At 47.1% G+C, this 18539-nt stretch overlaps 1 protein-coding gene across 1 annotated transcript in view; it reads left to right on the top strand.

Annotated features, from left to right (window-relative positions):
* The window catches only part of TRPV1 (transient receptor potential cation channel subfamily V member 1), a 37574-nt gene that overhangs the window by 10517 nt on the left and 8518 nt on the right, over nucleotides 1-18539 (top strand). The window contains exons 2-12 of the mRNA XM_042915845.1: nucleotides 3009-3328; nucleotides 4133-4299; nucleotides 4377-4529; nucleotides 5019-5159; nucleotides 5307-5605; nucleotides 6185-6364; nucleotides 8356-8514; nucleotides 9963-10058; nucleotides 11755-11825; nucleotides 15946-16111; nucleotides 16542-16608. Coding sequence (XP_042771779.1) covers nucleotides 3009-3328; nucleotides 4133-4299; nucleotides 4377-4529; nucleotides 5019-5159; nucleotides 5307-5605; nucleotides 6185-6364; nucleotides 8356-8514; nucleotides 9963-10058; nucleotides 11755-11825; nucleotides 15946-16111; nucleotides 16542-16608 — 1819 coding nt within the window. The remainder of the gene's footprint in view (nucleotides 1-3008; nucleotides 3329-4132; nucleotides 4300-4376; nucleotides 4530-5018; nucleotides 5160-5306; nucleotides 5606-6184; nucleotides 6365-8355; nucleotides 8515-9962; nucleotides 10059-11754; nucleotides 11826-15945; nucleotides 16112-16541; nucleotides 16609-18539) is intronic.

The following is an 18539-nucleotide window of genomic DNA, read 5'->3' on the forward strand; positions in this document are numbered from 1 at the left end:
TTGGAAATTTCCCCCATCATCGTAGGGCATTCAACTGTGATAGGTACCTTGCCACGGGGCTCATGTGCTAGACACACCCGGGCCTGGCAGTGGCAGACTATCTTGTCCCTGTCCACCCTGCAGCCCAGAGCAAATGGCCTCTCAGTCCCTGTCCTGCCCTCTGCTCTGGAAGAAGCTTAGTTTCCAGTAGGGAATCAAGTGTGAGGCATGCAGTGCAGATTTGGGGTTTGTTGACTGACCGAATGATGGTACTGTGTGGGCTGCTTCATGTTTATTGGGTTTGGTTAGATTTGGACCAGTCAGAGGGAGAGGCAAAAGGTGACACTGTGGAATGATTTGTGGGGGCCCCTGCTAATGGGTGCTCTGGTTGGGATATTAAGAACTGTGAGTCAGGCATCAGGTTTATTCTTGGTTTTGTGGCCAGTCCTACCAAGGGGAGATGCCCTGCGAGAGTCAGGCCCTGGCAGATGGCCTGGTTCCTACTTGTACTTCATTTTGGCCTTTGAGCTTCCTGGGATGCTTGTTTGAGCAGGAAGGTGCTACAGGTTGGGGCTTCTGAGCAGAAGGGGGTTGTCCCTGCCTGCCTGGCCCCAGGGCTAGGGGACTTTGGGCTGATCAGTTCCTCACCCTGGTGTGAAGTCCGGGGCTGAGTTTAATGGCTGAGAAGACCCCTGTGGTGGAGTGCTAGAGATACTCTGCAGTCAGGCTTCCGGGTATCAAATCCAGGTTCCACCTCGTCCTAACTGTGGCCTCCAGCAACCACTGTGCCTGAGTTTCCTCATCTGTCAAATATTTACTTCTTGGAGATGTGAGAATGAAGTGAGCACATGTGAAGTGTTAGAATGGTACCCACCCTTGCACAGTACGTGCTCAAGCACGTTAGTTACTTTCGTTCTTACTAGCCTCCTGTGCCTTTTAATGGTAGCAGGCTCCACATAGTATGAACATAATAAGACGTTCTCTTCCGAAAGCGCAGATGAGTGTTGGTGTTTATGCTTCTGAAGCTTCTCATGGCTTCCTACCATCCACACAATAAAGTCCAAATCCTGTTCCTTGATGTTCAAGGACAATAGCCATCTGGTTCTGCCCTGCTGCCTGTCCTCCAGGCCCACTGGCTTCCTCTTCACCAGCTACTTTGGGATCCCCATCCTCTCCCCTGGCCCCAGATCAACCCTCATCTCCTTCTGGGCCCAGATCCTCTGTCACCTTCTCCATGAAGCCTTCTTCAGGACCCTGGCCCCTCCTGTGATACCCCTGCCCCAGCCAGTGCCTGGTTTCTGTCTCAGATGGGGCCGAGTCCTCTCTGTGCCCCCAGCACAGGCCTGGGTACCCAGTAGGATTCAGTAGATGGCTGTTGAGTGATGGGATGAACAAATGGGTGAGTGGTTGGAAGGAGGATTCCCTGTGGCCAGGAACACTTCCTGCTACAGGGTTTCCATCTGAGGGATAACCCAGAGAAAGACTCGAGCCCCCCTGAGAGTCGAGCCCCCCTGAGAGGAACAGCAGGCAGGATGGAAAATGGGCCGGCAGTCAGCTGTCTGTCTTCTTCGCAGGGTGCAGAGTGGTGAGGCTGCCTCATTTATTTTTCCCCCAAGGACCTGGGCATCAGATAATAGCTGATTTATTGCCGAGGCCCAGCTGTGTGCTCTGAGTGTTCACTGCCTGAACTTGCACTTGAAAATGCAGGTTGTGAGCAGCTTCCCATTTCTTGACTGGCTATTTTTTGGAATCCAACCACTGCTGGAACATGAATCTCACTAACTTTCTTCGGAAATGGTAACAAGAAGGGTCTATATCTGATCTCTTTCATGTCCCCAACAGTGACCACAGCTTTATTTCATAGAGAGGGGGATCAGGCAAGTGCCCTGCTCAGGAAGAGGTCATAGGATGTGGGGGAGATAAGGCAGTGCCAGATAGAAATTGCTAGACTGCATAATGGATGGTGCTAACAGGGCCACGAAGGATGATGGACAACCAACTGGGCCACTCTGGACGGGGAGGGAGCACAGCCAGTGCAGAGCCTGGGGGTGTGGAGGAGGCAGCATTAGTGTTGGACCCCAAAGGGAGGTGGCCTCTGAAAAGTGATAGGATTTGGGCATGAAGAGGAGAAGGAAAATGCCCCCCAAGTGGAAACACTGCAGAGGCAAAGGCCTCTGAGATGTGGGACAGCCCTGGGTACCAGGGAGTGGGGATGCCCTGCTGGATGGAGGGAGGAGTGGGGCAGAAGGTTAGGAAGTGGGTGGAAGACACTATCAAAACAAGTTCACAGCCGTATGTGCTAGTGCTAGCTGCCAGCTGAACACATGTTCAGGCCTGGAAGGCCTGCACCAGCCTCTAATCTCTTAAAGTTTAAAAATTCAGGGATGCTTGAAATTTCACAAAAATGACAAAAAAGTGCAAAAAGTCCCCACCAACTCAATAGTTGCAGCTGCCAGGTCGAAGAGCAAAAGCAGGCAAGCACGTGGCTGGTGACGGGGACACGTGGCACAAGAAGGCCTGTGCAGCATGGAGTGTGAGCGTGTCAGTCTCTGCTGCTCACCCTGTTCACAGAGACACAGCCTGTTCTGCTCTTTGAGGCTGAGCCATTCTCATCACCGAGTCCCTCCCTCAATGCCCAGCCATTGACAGCCACTCCCATTGTTTCCTTTATTCTGATCTTGGAGGGAGGCAGAGCAGTTGTTATGATCCCACTTTGCAGATGAGGCAACTGAGGCCCAGAGAGGAGAGCAATCCATTCAAGTCTTTCAGAGCTTATGGCTTCAAGCTGGGGGACACATCCACCCTTGAGCCCAATGCCCATGGGGTTGCTAGGCCTGCTCACCCCTGGGGCCTCTGAGGTAGGAGGTATAGCACCCCTAGAAGCTTTAGTTCTGGGGGGCTAGGGCCAGCAGCTGTTGGATCTCTGGGGTGTCCTGCTTCACAGGGGCTTTTGCAAGGAGGGCAGATGGGGGCTAGAGTTGTGGAGTCCTCAAGCTGGGCACACACCTGATCTTGGTGGCTGCCTGCAGGCTGCCTCTCAGGCCACAACGGATCTGACAAGGATGAAGAAATGGGGGAGCTCAGACTCAGGGGAGTCTGAGGAGCCACCCCAAGAAGACTCCTGCTCAGACCCCCTGGATGGAGACCCTAACTCCAGGCCAGCTCCAGCCAAACCCCACATCTTCCCCACGGCCAAGAGCCGCAGTCGGCTTTTTGGGAAATGCGACTCGGAGGAAGCTTCTCCTATGGACTGCTCTTACGAGGAAGGCCAGCTAGCCTCCTGCCCAGCCATCACCGTCAGCCCTGTTGTCATCATCCAGAAGCATGAGGATGGCCCCACCTGTGACAGGTAAGCTGCATCTGGAGCCTGAGCCCCTCCCCACCAGGAGCCCACTGGCTCTGCCAGCTGAGGCCCCAGCTATGGAGATACCATGTGTTCCTCTAGCTTATGGGCTGAAGGTCATAGAGCCAGGGAACTGGGGAGGCTTCACAAATTGTCTGGTCCAGCATCTGCACTCCTAGGAGCCTCAGGACACATGGTCATGGATGCTGGCCTATCTGCTGATCTTAGCTGCAGGCTGATCTCTAGGTTTCCAGGCCTCAAATGCTCACCAGCCCCAAACACTTAGACTCTTAAGTTGAAAACCTCAGGGCCAGGATGCTTTTTAGAGAGCGCAGAACAGTTCCAGTGACAAGCCCAAGGGCCCTCTCACTTCCTCCAAGGCAGGTGAGGGAGGTACATGGGCCGGCTGACCTCCAGGCCAGTGTGAAGACACTTTTTCACTTAACAGGAACCGTCCAAACTGCTGCAACTCCCCGCCTTCAGCCCCCTCCGGGCTACTGCCCCCAGAGCCCCAGCTCCTGAGTAGGCAGAGAAGTGAGTGGCTTGGGTGTTGGGGGAAGCGGTGGCAGCAAAGACTTTCTAGATGGTGCCTACAGGCAGGGAGGGGACAGAGTGTGAACACATGCACCCCATCGTTCCCTGTTACATAAGTTTCCTGGACGGTCATCTAGACAGAGGGATGGGTTTTATATCATGTTTTTTCACCTTTTGGTTTGCCCTGGGATTTAGTCATACTCCCTGACAAGCTCTGGAGGCCCCAGGGCTGAAGGGAAGTCAGAGCAGGAGATGAAGGTGTTTTCTGGCCTGCAGGCAGTCTTCCCAGAACTCTGCTCCTGCTGGGTCTGAGAAGAACCTCAAGCTGTATGATCGCAGGAAGATCTTTGAAGCTGTCGCTCAGAATAACTGTGAGGAGCTGCAGAGTCTGCTGCTCTTCCTGCAGAAGAGCCAGAAGCACCTCATGGACAGCGAGTTCAAAGGTGGCCCCTGCAGGGCCGGGCTCCTGGGTCGGGCCCCAGCTGTCATGCGCTGCTCTGACCCTCACTTTGTCTTGCAGACCCAGAGACCGGGAAGACCTGTCTGCTGAAAGCCATGCTCAACCTGCACGATGGGCAGAATGATACCATTCCCCTGCTCCTGGAGATTGCCCGGCAGACGGACAGCCTGAAGGAGTTTGTCAACGCCAGTTACACAGACAGCTACTACAAGGGTGAGGAGGGGGACGGGGTTTGGCATGACTCTGTGCACAAGCACAGCTGGAGCCAGGGTGGCATGCCTGGGCAAGCCTCTGAGCTTCGTACTCTCTGCACCAGCCACTGCGCTGGCATCTCCTGGTCCTGGGGGGTCCTTGCCTCCCCCACCTGCTGGACTTGTTTTCTCCTGGTGCTGAGGGTCCCATCCTCCCCTCTGTGGACTCGGTGTTCTTTGCTTCCAGAAGCCATGGCTACTCTCCCTGCTACTGTTCCTTGACCTTGGGCAGTTTTGACTATTCCAGGTCATGGTCGTCATGGTGTGGTGTTCCCTGGGGGTCTCTACTTCTGCCTCAGGGACTCTCTAGGCCCCCTTTGGGCATTCTGGCCTGCTCCCCTCTTGTATGGGGGAGTCATCTGGCATTTTCTGCCCAGGTCTTCCCCCTGCACCTATCTAAGCACCCCTACAGGACTGTGAGTACAAAGCCAACAGCACACACCCTCCACAGGCCAGACAGCCCTGCACATTGCCATTGAGAGGCGGAACATGGCACTAGTGACCCTCCTAGTGGAGAACGGGGCAGACGTCCAGGCTGCAGCCAACGGGGACTTCTTTAAGAAAACCAAAGGGCGGCCCGGCTTCTACTTTGGTAGGGAGACCATGGGGTAGACCCTTGGATTTTTGACAATTGCCAAGGGGAGGTATCGGGTGGAGAGAGAGGGATTTGGAGGCCGGGTGGTCCAGGGACCAAGCCAATCTATTCCTGAGGCCCATCATATGCCTGTGTTGGCCACAGGTGAGCTGCCCCTCTCCTTGGCTGCATGTACCAACCAGCTGGGCATCGTGAAGTTCCTGCTGCAGAACTCTTGGCAGCCAGCAGACATCAGTGCCCGGGACTCGGTGGGCAACACAGTGCTGCATGCGCTGGTGGAGGTGGCCGACAACACAGCCGACAACACTAAGTTTGTGACGAGCATGTACAACGAGATTCTGATCCTGGGGGCCAAGCTCCACCCTACACTGAAGCTGGAGGAGCTCACCAACAAGAAGGGGCTGACGCCACTGGCTCTGGCTGCCAGGAGTGGGAAGATTGGGGTAGGGGGGAGGCTTCGGGCCTGGGCAGGGAGTGTGACTTTAGATGGTGGTGTTGGAGGGACGGTCTGCCTTGCTGCATGCCTGGCATCACCATCACGCAGAGCCCTGCTACTGTGACACTAGCCTGTAGGGGTAGGGCAGGGGGCTGTTAGAGGAAGCCAGAGGAATTGTGAGATGCTGGGCAGAAGCCAGCATCACACCTGACTGTTTCTCATTTCTACGTGTGAGCAGCACTAGCCAGACACAGAGTAGGGGGGACGGGGGGTGCTAGGGCCTGGGGATAGGAGTATGTTGAGTCAAGGGTGAAATTGATGTGATCAAGTGTGATCAGCCAGGTGTGATCAGGCAATGGGTCTGATGTGGCCGCATTTGGGGTCTGAGGCAGTGGGTGGGTTGATCTTGATGGTGGTCGGGAGGCTGCTGGATAGAGGTGAGGACTCTCCTAGGGCTTGGGTAGAGTCTCCAACTGAGCTGGGAAGCAGACTTATTCCTGAGGCAGAGTTGGTAGCCTGGTAGAGACACATCTTGTGGTTGGGGCTCCAGGATGGTCTCTAACAGGCTCTCATATCCCCATGGCAGGTCTTGGCCTATATTCTTCAGAGGGAGATCCAGGAGCCCGAGTGCAGGCACCTGTCCAGGAAGTTCACCGAGTGGGCCTACGGGCCTGTGCACTCCTCACTCTACGACCTGTCCTGCGTCGACACTTGCGAGAAGAACTCGGTGCTAGAAGTGATCGCCTACAGCAGCAGTGACACCCCTGTGAGTGGCCCGGGGTGGGACTCAGCCAGGGTGGGCTTCTTGTCTCACTGCACCCCCAGCCTCCACTCCAGCCCCTCGATCCAGCTCTGCCTGTCTTCTCATCACTGAAAACCTGCTGCGTGGGGTCTAGGCCCAGAAGCTTCATCTCCCCATTTGTTCCCACTGAATGTTTTCCTTCATCATACAGTGTACAATGATATTCCCATAAAAGCGTAAATATTTCAGATATACACAGACAAAAACAACCTTCTTGTTATACCATATAAAAACATGTAGCTTTATTTTGTTTATATAAATGGGATCAAACTATGCAAAATGTAAAACAACCAGTTTTTTTACTTACTGGTGTATCTTGTAGATAATTTTATATCAGAGTAGGTATGGATCTGCTTCATTAAAAAAAAACCCCGCAGTGTTCTGTAGGAGGGCTGGGGATAAATGCCCATTGGAGGACATTTGAGTTATATCCAGTTTTCCGCTCTTACAGTACTGCGGGCCACTTAGCATGGGTTTGAGAATGTTTCTAGGATGCCTGGAAATGGAATTGCTAAATCAAAAAGTATGTATGTTTTAGCATTTTAATAGCTACATCCAAGTTGTCCTCCACAGACTCCATCAGTGCATTTGCCCCCACCAGTGGGAAAATCTGCCCATGCCCTTGCCACCCTGGGTATTATCAGTCTTTTCTCAAAAACTGGTTTAAGTTCTTGGGGCCTGAAATGCTATCTTATTGATGTCTTAATTCTCATTTTCTTGGCTAATATGAGGTGAATAATTTTCTCATATATTTACCTGGCCATTCATATTTCCTTGGTAGATTTCCTATTCATTGTCCTTGGCCATCTCTTCTGCTGAACTGTTTGCCCCATTCCTCTTTGTTTCTAGGTTCTCTTAGTATGGAGTGAATCCATCCTTTCTCTATTGCATATATTGCAAATATTTTATTTTCTTCGTCTGCCTCTTGTCTTGTAACTTCAGTCAATGCATCGTTTGCTTATGAAAGGTTTTTAGTTTGAGAGCCAAATTAGTCTTTTTCTTTTATAACTTCTGTGACTTTTATCTTGCTTTGTAAGTCCTTTTCCACTATAAGGTTATACAATATCCTTCAATATTTTTGTTTAGCTCCTTTGTAGGTGTTTTACGTTTGTCTCTTTAATTTGTCTAGAATTTATTTTTGTGTAGGGGTGAGGTAGGCATCTTACTTAATTATTTTGTTTCCACGTGAGGGTCCCAGGGCCACTAAATGAAAAGCCTGTCCTACCCCCACTGCTTTGAAAGGCTACTTTCCCTGTCTGTTCTTTCTAAGGTATACCTGCCCCCGAGGCAGCCCCAGGGGCTAGGCTGGAGTTTGTGCTGGTGAGGAGGCTACCACAGTATCTTAGAGGGCAGAGGCTGTGTTTACAGGGGCAAAGTCTAGCGGGGGAGAGAGGTCTAGACTGCTTTGCTGTGCCCCGCCAGCCTTCACCTGGGCTGCCATGCTGGATCAGGGCATTGGATTCAGAATCCCGAATGGAGTGTCCCCAAAGAGCTGGCTCATGTAGGAAACAGCTTCAAAAAGGCTGAGGTGTTTGGCCTAGAGAGGAGAGGGCTCTGGGGCCACGCTGCCATTTTCATGTCTTGGAAGGCTCTCTCAGGCAGAAATGCAATACTGGGGTCCCTGAGTGCAGAACTGGGACAACTGGTGGAAAGCAGAGAAGTAAGACCAACTTTACTCCAGAGAATTGATCTTCCTGACAGTTAGCATTTCTCCCCAGGCTGCTCGAGGCAGCGAGGAGCTTCCCATCCCAAAGGCACTGAAGAAAACATTGAACCGGGACCTTACTGGGGGAGCGAGAGCTTGGGCTGGGGGTTGGGTCGATGACCCGCAAAAGAGGATGATTTTGGCTTGTCCATCTTAGGAATATACTGGAACTTCAACAGAGATCTCTTGGATATGAGACTTTGTCATTCCTGGCTGGGGAGTGAGCCTCACCTCTCTCTGCTCCCCTTAGAATCGCCACGACATGCTTTTGGTGGAACCGCTGAACCGACTCCTGCAGGACAAGTGGGACAGATTTGTCAAGCGCATCTTCTACTTCAACTTCTTCGTCTACTGCTTGTATATGATCATCTTCACCACAGCAGCCTACTACAGGCCTGTGGATGGCTTGGTGCGGCCTGAGGCTCGGGGACTGGGGAGAGGGATGGGCATTTCTAGAAGACCCCCGAGACCCAGGCCCAGGCCAGGCCCTGGACTCCTTCCCAGCTCACTGGAGACATGGAAGGATCAGCCGGAGCTCCTCATGTCCCTGTACACAGCCCTCCATGTCTCAGGCTGTCCTGGCAACACTCCCTCCCCCTTCTCAGTCCCTCCTGTGGTCTCCTGGTTCTGTGAGGCTGAGTGTGTGGTCTATGAGGTCCCTGATGGCTGAGGAGGGGCAACGGGTTAGAAAAGATGCAGAAACTAGGGCTCTAGAAGCAGCTCTTCCCTCAGTTGGCTGTCTGTAGGGTCATGAGTTGGCGTGAGCCCTGAGCCTATTGCCATCCCACTGGCCTGCCCACTTTTGTTCATTCACTCGCTCATTGTTTGTTCCCTGGACATCTACTTTTGAGCATTTCTTCTGTGCTAGGCCCTGGGCCATCCATCAAATCGGCTTGAGACCAGACTTCTTCCTCTACCAAGAGCCATGGACTCCTTTGAGTTACTAAACTGAATCCTTTCCATTCAATACCCAAGCACTTAATTTGCTGCCTTTGTTTCCAGGGCGCCTTGCTTATAAATGTGATTTAAAACCCCACTTCCTAGTTAGGTGAAACCTGACTTCTATCCACCTAGTAAGGCCATTTAACCATTTCATTTTATGAGAAAAGAGAAATGTGCTAATAAGACAAGCTAGTGAGGCAGTGTTTATCAAACATCAATGGCAAGCAGAAAGGAAACCCACCCCAGGAATGTATCTGAGACACAAGGATGACACACACGTGTGTGGGACATCTCACCTCCCACCATCCAGGGGAAACCCCAACAGTCATGAGACACCAGGGGTTCACCATGGGCTGTGGGAGCAGCAGGAAGCATATGGCATTAGCGTCTATGAGTGTCTCCACCTATGCCATCTACCTCCTCCCATAGGTGCTCCTGGCTGGACAGTATCTGGGAAGGAGCACAGCACTGTAAGGATGCTCTGCTTGGCACCTAAAAGATGCCACTTTGGGAATCAGCTCCCACAGAAGGGCCTCCTTGCAGGTGTCCCCAATAATGCACTGTCTTTAATGATGCCTCTCTCCTGATAGAGGCTGGGCCTCTTGGGCAGCCCAGCTCTTTTTTTTTTTTTTTTAATGTTTATTTATTTTTGACATAAAGTGAGTGTGTGAGTGGGGGAGGGGCAGAGAGAGAAGGAGACAGAGGATCTGAAGCAGACTCTGCTGACAGCAGAGAGCTGGATGTGGGGCTTGAACTCATGAACCGTGATATCATGACCTGAGCCAAAGCCGGACACTTAACCAACTGAGCCACCCACATGCCCCCAGGGGTGGGCTCTTAATCACAGGGCTTGGTAAATGCTTGTTGAGTGAATGAATGAGTGAATTGAGTCACTAACTTCTCTGCACCTTGCAGCCTCCCTATAAGCTGAAACACACTGTTGGGGACTATTTCCGAGTCACTGGCGAGATTCTTTCTGTATCAGGAGGAGTCTACTTTTTTTTCCGAGGGGTAAGCATTCCTTCCCACACTGTGAGTTTCCATTATCACCAAAACAAAAAGCCAAGAGACTCACTCATTGCTCACTCATTCTTGACTTCAGGGGAGAGATGCCCAGGTGAAGATGAGGCATTCGTGCCCAGTGGGTTTCCGCAGACTCAGGACAGTTCGAAGTGTTCGAAGACAGATAGTCAGGACTTTCCACCGGACATACAGTTGACCCTTGAACACTGCAGGGGTTAGGAGCACCAACTTGTCACACAATTGAAAGTCTGCTTGTAACATTTGACTGCCCCCAAATTTAACTACCAGTAGCCTACTGTTGATTGGAAGCCTTACTGATAACATAAACAGTCAATTAACACATATTTTGTATGATACATGTATTGCACACTATATTCTTACCATAAAGTAAGAGAAAATAAGAAAATCATAAGGAAGAGAAAATACATTTACAGTACTGTACTGTATTTATATAAATAACTGCATATAAGTGGACCCTCACAGCTCAAAGCTATGTTGTTCAAGGGTCAACTGTAATGTTTAATTATGAAGTAGAGTGGAAGTCTCTTAAGTGACAGGATCATGACTGGTGGTTATTTAATTAAAACCATCTGTTAAAGCTCAAAACAATGAAAGAAATCTACACATATACTGTAATCATTTTATTTTGCCTGAAAACTCATACATGTACATTCCTTGGCCGTTTTTCTAATATATGAACAGTCTTTTCTTTGAAATTGGAACCACTGTTACATATACAAGTAATTGGAGATTATGGTGATTTTCCCCCTTAACATTTTTTTTATTAAAAATTTTTTTTAATGTTTTATTTTCTGAGAGAGAGAGATAGAGAGACAGAATGTGAGCAGGGGAGGGACAGAGAACAGGGGAGACACAGAATTCAAAGCAGTCTCCTGTCAGCACAGAGCCCGATGCAGGGCTTGAACCCATGAACTGTGAGATCATGACCTGAGCTGCAGTTGGATGCTCAACCAACTGAGCCACCCAGGCGCCCCTCCCTTAATCTTTTTGATCTAAGCTACACCTGATTTTTTTTTTTTTTTAGTGACTTACCTTTAAGGAATCTTTCCAAATCATTGGATGCTGTCTTCACAGAAACGACTGTCTTTTTATTTTTGTACTCATATTTTGTATTATAATAAGATACAAAGCCACAGTAACAAGTGCAGTCTTGATGACAAGGATTAACTGTGGGAGGGAGCAAAGTGTGTGGGTATCCTGGAGAGGGTCTCCTAGCCACCAGCCCTCACTGTGGGCATCAGTCAGAATGTTTTCAGGGAGTAGACAGCACTGGCTAATCTGGTGACTTAGTGCAGTGGAGGCTGCTTAAAGAATTTTTACTATAATGCATAGTTCTTGAAGAAAACTAGGGGAAAATGCACAAATTAGAAAGAAGAAAAGAAATTGCTCAATCTCATCATTCAAACACAGCAATTAATAATATTTTGGTGCTTTTCCTTCCTGTCTTTATTTCTACCTAGAGTCGTAATTCCACTCTCTATTTTTAACAGTCTCTCCTGACTGAGTCACATAATGTTACCCTGTGAACCTGACCCTCGATGTTCTACCCTTTTCAGAACCTCTGCTTCGATGCATTTGTTCCATCGTCGGCCATTTAGGAGCATTGCAAGTACACTCACCATTTCACCTTTCCTGGCTTCTTACTCTGTCTATTTGTTTGCAGATTCAATATTTCCTGCAGAGGCGGCCGTCTCTGAAGACCTTGTTTGTGGACAGCTACAGTGAGATGCTTTTGTAAGTGTTGCTTTGACTCTTATGACTTGATAGCAGACGGTATCTTTTGGCCCAGTCCTAAAGTTATAGCCATCAGTTCTCACCCATCCTCTCACCTATGCTAAGCCTGGAACATAGTAGGACCTCACAAATGTGTTGAATGAATGACAGAAGGCCCTCAATACATGTGTGGATGAATACTGAATCTCTACTCTGTGTCATATACGCACCAGGTGCTAGGAAATGACATACATGGGCTCATGTGGCTTATAGTCTGAGTTACAGTCTGAATACCCTTGGTCACTTTTTTTCATGCGTTTGTCCAACCATCTGGTAGTTACTGAGTTGGCATTGGAATACTGAGATGAAATAGATATGACTCCTGTCTTCAAGGAGTTTCCGATCCTTGGGGTAGTGTTTCTCAACCTTGGTACCATGGACATTTTGGACTGGGTGATTCTTTGCTATGGGGGCTGTCCTATGCATTGTAGAATGTTTAGCAGCATCCCGGGCCTCTACCTGCTAGCTGCCAATAGCACTCTCTCTGTCCCCCATTCTTGATGACCAAAAATGTATCTAGATATTGCCAAATGTCCCCGACTTGGGGAGGCACAAAGTCACCCAAGACTGAGAATCATTGCTTTAGGGGGAGACAGATAAGCAAAAACCATAGTTATAGAACAACATGGATGTCACCAGGACCCTCCTTCCTTCACAAAATAAGCTGGAACCTTACGAAATTTCCTTGGAGGACCCAGGATACACAAAGGGGGTTTTCAGATGGGGATGGGTTCTCCTGGGATTTATACTAAGGACTTAACTCTGATCCCCAAATTTCCTTCATTCCTGAGGCCTCTCTATTCCTGGCAAATGAAAGGAGTTGATTTCTTATCCTATTGTAGCTAGCTTGTCCCATGTGTTTACCATAATCTTCAGATACTTGCACTTTAACTCCAAAGGGCTGGGTCTATAGGGTTAGTGCAATGCTGGTTTGCTTTACTAAGAGAAACAATGTTCTCCTACATAGCATTGTGCCAATAAACTTGATTCTATTCCTAGGAGGACTTACTGCAGGCAGGTTAGAAATGGATTTTATTTTACTTTTTCAAAGCTACTCATGCCCATGGGTAAACATTGAAGAGAACTAAAACGCTTACAGCCAGTATATGAATTCCTCATCTTAAACCTTCCCATCTTGTAAATTCTCCTTCCCAGGGACAATCACTTTTCATTCTTGCAGCTCTTTCTTCTGATGTTTTCTCACCTGGTGGATGAGGATTTAGCATCCTTTTACTTCCTTCCTCTCTGCTTCTGCTCCTCTAGCCTCCCAATATAGTTTGAAGTAATTTTTGTTTTAGTTGGTATTGAGTAATTTATGTTATGTCTCTACAAGTAGTATTCACAGTTGAGCTTCATAATATACTGTACTTCTTTTTTTGTTTGTTTCTCCTAAAATTTGTAATTATCTTGTTGTTACTTGTTTAGTTTTCTTTGTACCTGTTGTTAACTTGTCCCACACATCTCAAAGCCTCTCAGTAAAATTTTTCTCAAAGTCAATCACATAAATTATATGATTGGAATCCCTGCTCCTAGTTTTTTCCTTGAGAGATCTCCTCCTAGAGTGCTGTCCTCTCTTTCTTACTGGGCTGGTTGCTCTCTGGGCCTGCTGCTTAGCCATCATCCTGGGACTCCTCTTTGTTGCCATCTTTGGGATGCTCACTGCTTTCATTCTGGGCTAGACTTCCTGTCTCTTTCTTGGTTTTCCTCCTTTATCCTCCTTCAGTATTGTCATTTGGTGAAAAGGATTGTCTCCTGGTGAAGGGCACAGTGATGACAACTTTTATTGTGTCTGGTTCTTGAGTCTCATTCTCCCACATGTGCACCCGAGGTGTCATCCCTTCACTAGCACCTTAGAGGTCCCTTTCACTTCTCTCCTGATTTGGATCTCTTATTTTCTGAACCCCAAGTCTTCCTTTTTACTGATTCACTCCCTTTTTGAGGGAAAAACATCCTCAGCTAAAGAAAAAAGGCACATAGTAGGGAAGGGGGGAGTAAAATTTATTTGAAATCTGGCATGCCTGAGAATATTTCTACTATACCTTCACATTTTATTGATATCTTGATTGGGTATAAAAAATTTTTTAAAAATTGAAGATATTTCTCCATTGTTTCCCTGCTTCCAGTATTATAGATGACAAGTCCAAAACTATTCTGATTCTGGATCCTCTTAATACCTGGTTTGGTTTTTCTCTTTGTAAATCTGTGGTATCTTCTGTTTGTTTCTAGTGTTCTGAAACTTAATGATATGTCTTGATTGGATTTGTTTTTATCCAATGTTCTGGGCACTTGGTGGGCTCTTTCAATCTGGAAATTTATGTCCTTTATTTTGGGGATATTTTCTTGAATTATTTCTTATGATATGTATATTGAACCTCCTGACTTAGTCCTGAACCAGTTCTTATATCTTCTCACTTGTGTTCTCTTTATCTTTGGCTATTCTTTCTGGGAAGTTCAAATCAACTTTAATTTCTACCCCTTCTATTGAGTTTATTACTTTTGATACCACATTTTAATTTCTGTGTGTTCCTTATCTATAGCACTCTATTCTTGTTTCATTGATGCAATATCTTCTTTTATCTCTCTAAGACTATTGAAATAAAATTTTAAAATAAAATAAATTTTCTTCTTTTTGCATAGGCTTTATTTTCTCTAAGTTGTTGTTTCCCATTTTCTTGTTTTGCTCTATCTTTCAATTTAGAAGATACCTGGGAATTTTTTGTTTTCTGGAAATTTTTTATATCTGCTCATGAGTAAGAGTGGAGGACTGAAAAGCTTGCTGGGAGCTCTTAATGTATGAATGGGGCTTATCAATTTTGAGCTTCACTATAAACTAGTCTAGGTTAAGCTATTTATTGGCAAACATCCAAAGTTAGTCGATTGCATCTTTTCAGTCTTCTGCCTGGAGGAAAGAAGTCTGGCTGCTAGCTTTCTGAGAACTGAGTGGAGAAGAGGGCTTTCTGTAATCTGTATTATATAAAAATCACATAATCTGCTTTTGGTAAAATACCAATGCTTTCACTGTTGTTTGATGAAAGTGGGTCCAAAGATCCTCTCCTTTGTCTTCTTCAGAGACAAAACCTCCACTCTTCCTTATTTTAGGTCTCTTCATCTCCTTTCTGGAGGTCTCTAACCCTTTTGAGGCTCCTTGGTTAAAAGAGCCGATTCTCAGCTTTCCCCAGTACAGATTTGGATTTGGGTCTGCTAAGTCAGTTTCTGTTTGTATGCTGCTTCCCAAATGCATATGTGGGGGCTCCATTTGCCACCCAAGGTAACTCTTTACCTATTTCAACTGGTGTCAGTTCTTATTTTCGCCAAGGTTCTGAAAATACAGAGGAATAGTTTTCCTTTGCAGCAGAATTCCAATTGATGAGCCAGTTTATTGACATCAGTTTTCAGTAGACTCACATCATCACAGTGGTGTTTTTTTGCTTGGTTCTTTCACAGAAATGGGAAGTGAGGTTGTCAGCGTGGTCGACAGTATAAATGTAACTGGGGGTACTTTCGAGAGGAGGCTATGATGAACAAGGAGACCTGGGGTGAATATGTAAAGAAAGGACCACTGGGCAGACTCTGTCATAGGATCATCAGATTTACTACACCTTATCCATGGATCCTACTTGGGCAGCCCCCACCAGACCAAGTTGCTGAGGAACATCTTTCCTGGCTCTCCTCCTGAGTTTGATGGTATGGCCAGCAGACTCCACCTGTGATTTTTCAGGAGAGCATGGCCTGTACCTCCTCACTGCTAAAGCAATGTTTCCCAGACTTTTTTCATTATTGCCTTTTTAGACATTTTTTCCTAATTGCCCCTCCCATGAAATCTAATACCACAAATATACTGTAGAGTTGTCCATGCAATGTATTTCTATTTGTGCTTTCTACAAAAAGAGAGTAAGATTTTGTACTCCCATAACCAACTTTTTCCCCCTTGGGGATGCTATTACTCCTACTGAGAATCACGGGCTAAAGGAGACAGGACAGTCAACCCTAGCTCCCGCAACAGCCTGTTGTCTGTGCTTCTGAGGGGGTGCCAGGCCTCCTGGGTGCTCTTAGACAGAGCTTCCTATCCCTCCACCCTCAGCTTTGTGCAGTCACTGTTCATGCTGGGGACCGTGGTGCTGTACTTCTGCCACCACAAGGAGTACGTGGCCTCCATGGTGTTCTCCCTGGCCATAGGCTGGACCAACATGCTCTACTACACCCGCGGCTTCCAGCAGATGGGCATCTATGCTGTTATGATTGAGAAGGTGGGTGCCAGCATCCAAGCAGGTTCTCCGTAGAACCTGTTTACCTCATGGGTATGTGGGACATGGTCTACAAACTCTGTCCATCCTCTGTAATGTCTGGAGAGGTGCTGGTTTAGTTCAGCACCCACTTTCCCAGATAATTCCTCAAGATTCAGGCCATCTGGTCTTGACCTGGGTTTGGGGGCTCCCCTGAAACTTGACCCCCTACATACCAGGCCCTGCTCTCCCACCAGAACAAAGGCCATGGTGGGAGAAGCTGTGGATGACTTCCTTATGACACTGGAGCCGAAAACCACCAAACCAGACCCTTCTGCATGTTCTCCAGTTCTACTTAGGCTCAAGATTAATCCCAGGCTGACATAGTCGTGACATTTCCCTTGGCCGGCCTGGGGACTGGACTTGGTTCTGACAAGCCTGCTCTCTCCTGCAGATGATCCTGAGAGACCTGTGTCGCTTCATGTTTGTCTACCTTGTTTTCTTGTTCGGGTTTTCCACAGGTAATGGGCTTGGTCAGGGCTGGTGGCGGGCAGAGCTCCGGCTACCCTCAGCTTCCTGAGGTCTCTGCAGGGGCTGGGTGGGGAGAGGCCCACTGGGGTGTGTATCTGCAGGTGACAGAGTGGATGGATAAAGAACGCACAGAAATGAGCAGGAGAACCTGGAAATGTGATTCATAAAATATTGTAAACAATTTTAGAGGTATGAAGTGCTGCTTGCCTACAGTATAGCTGCATTTTGGCTTAGTTTTCATTTTATTTTTATTTTATTTATTTATTTATTTAGGGTTTTTTTAGTTTTTTTAAGTTTTTATTTTGATATTATTTCAGATTTTCAGAAAAATTGCAAGAATAGTACAAATAACTTTTCTGTACATATTACCCACAATCCCCAAATTTTATCACATTTTAAAATCACTTTCCCTTCTACACACACACACCACACTTAAAAAAAAAGAGTAAGCTACAGACATGATCAACCCTTTACCACTGGATAAAGCCTGCATTTCCTAAAAACAAGGATATTTTCTTACATAAACAATGTATAATGATCAGAATAAGGAAATAAACATCAATACAGTACTATTAACTAATCTACCAGCCTTATTCAGATTTCACCAATTGTCCTAATAATGTCTTTTGTAGAAATAAAAATCCCAGATCATGCATTATATTCAGTTGTCATGCCTCTTTAGTTTCCTTTAATCTGGAGTGCTTCCTCAATCTTTCCTTGTTTTTTTGACCTCAGCATTTTTAATGAGTAAAGGCTAGTTTTTACAATGTCTCTCAATTTGGGTTTGTCTGATGTTTCCTCAAAATTAGATCCAGGTGTGCATTTTTGGTCAGACTATGGAGGAAGTAATGTGTGTCTTCCTCAGTGCATTGTATCAGGGCTTCCGTAACGTTTGTTTAGCCCTTGTCTGGTGGTGTTAACTTTAATTACTTGGTTTTGATGGGTGTGATAAGTAATTTGTGAGGAGATGTTTTGAGACTAGGTAAATATCCTGTTTCTCATCACACTTTCAACCGGTAATTTTAGCATCCGCTGATGATTCTCACCTGAATCACTTAATCCTAATGGTTGTCAAATGATGATTTTCTAACCCTGTCATTCCTTCTACATTTATTCACTGGCATTCTATTATAGGGAAGAGCTTTCCATTCTCTTACACTCATTTATTATTTATGTCAGTGTGGCCTCACAGATTCTTTTCTGTTTTTGTTTCATTTTTCGTGGAATCTCACTTTGTTAAATGGGTTATAATCTTACTGTCACCATCTTGATGCTGAGATTGTCTGAGAAATCATCTTTGGGAGCCTCTTCAAGCTGGCTCCTGTGCCCTTCTGACACATCCACAGAATTTCTGGGCACCTGGCTCTGCTTTGATCCTCGTCTGAGTTCTGCAATTACATGGTTCACATGTATACCCTCTCCTTCCCCCTCCCCACAGCCTGTTTTGGAATCTCTGTCTTGGAGTTATGGACAGCTTTGACTAGGAGCTTTGATTGATAGGGATGCGTGTGAGCTCTGGCACCCTGTGTGAAGGTCCTGGTCTATCAGTACCCACAGGAAGGGACTTGGCCAAATGGGTTAATGGATACTGGATGTGCAGTAACCATGGGCACAACAACTACAGAAGCTCTCAGGCTCCAGACTACATTTTGCAAAGAAAAGTGTAGAATGCAGCAAGAGACCATTCTGCTCTGAGCTGCTTAGTCTCCATCATTCTGGAATGTGCTGGCTTTGGGGCACCTTCTAAGGGGGACAGGAAGACAAGGGTGACTGAGAAGCTGGGTGTGGATCCAGGACTGATACGTAAAGTTAGACAGGTTGTGCACTGTACAAAGGCAGCTAGATTCACATTGTATATGTACATTTGCATATTTTTTAAAACATTTTTTTTCCCCTAGCAGATGATGATAAAGTTCTTACT

This window comes from Panthera leo, chromosome E1 (assembly GCF_018350215.1).
Source record: "Panthera leo isolate Ple1 chromosome E1, P.leo_Ple1_pat1.1, whole genome shotgun sequence".
In the NCBI taxonomy this organism is placed as follows: Eukaryota; Metazoa; Chordata; class Mammalia; order Carnivora; family Felidae; genus Panthera; species Panthera leo.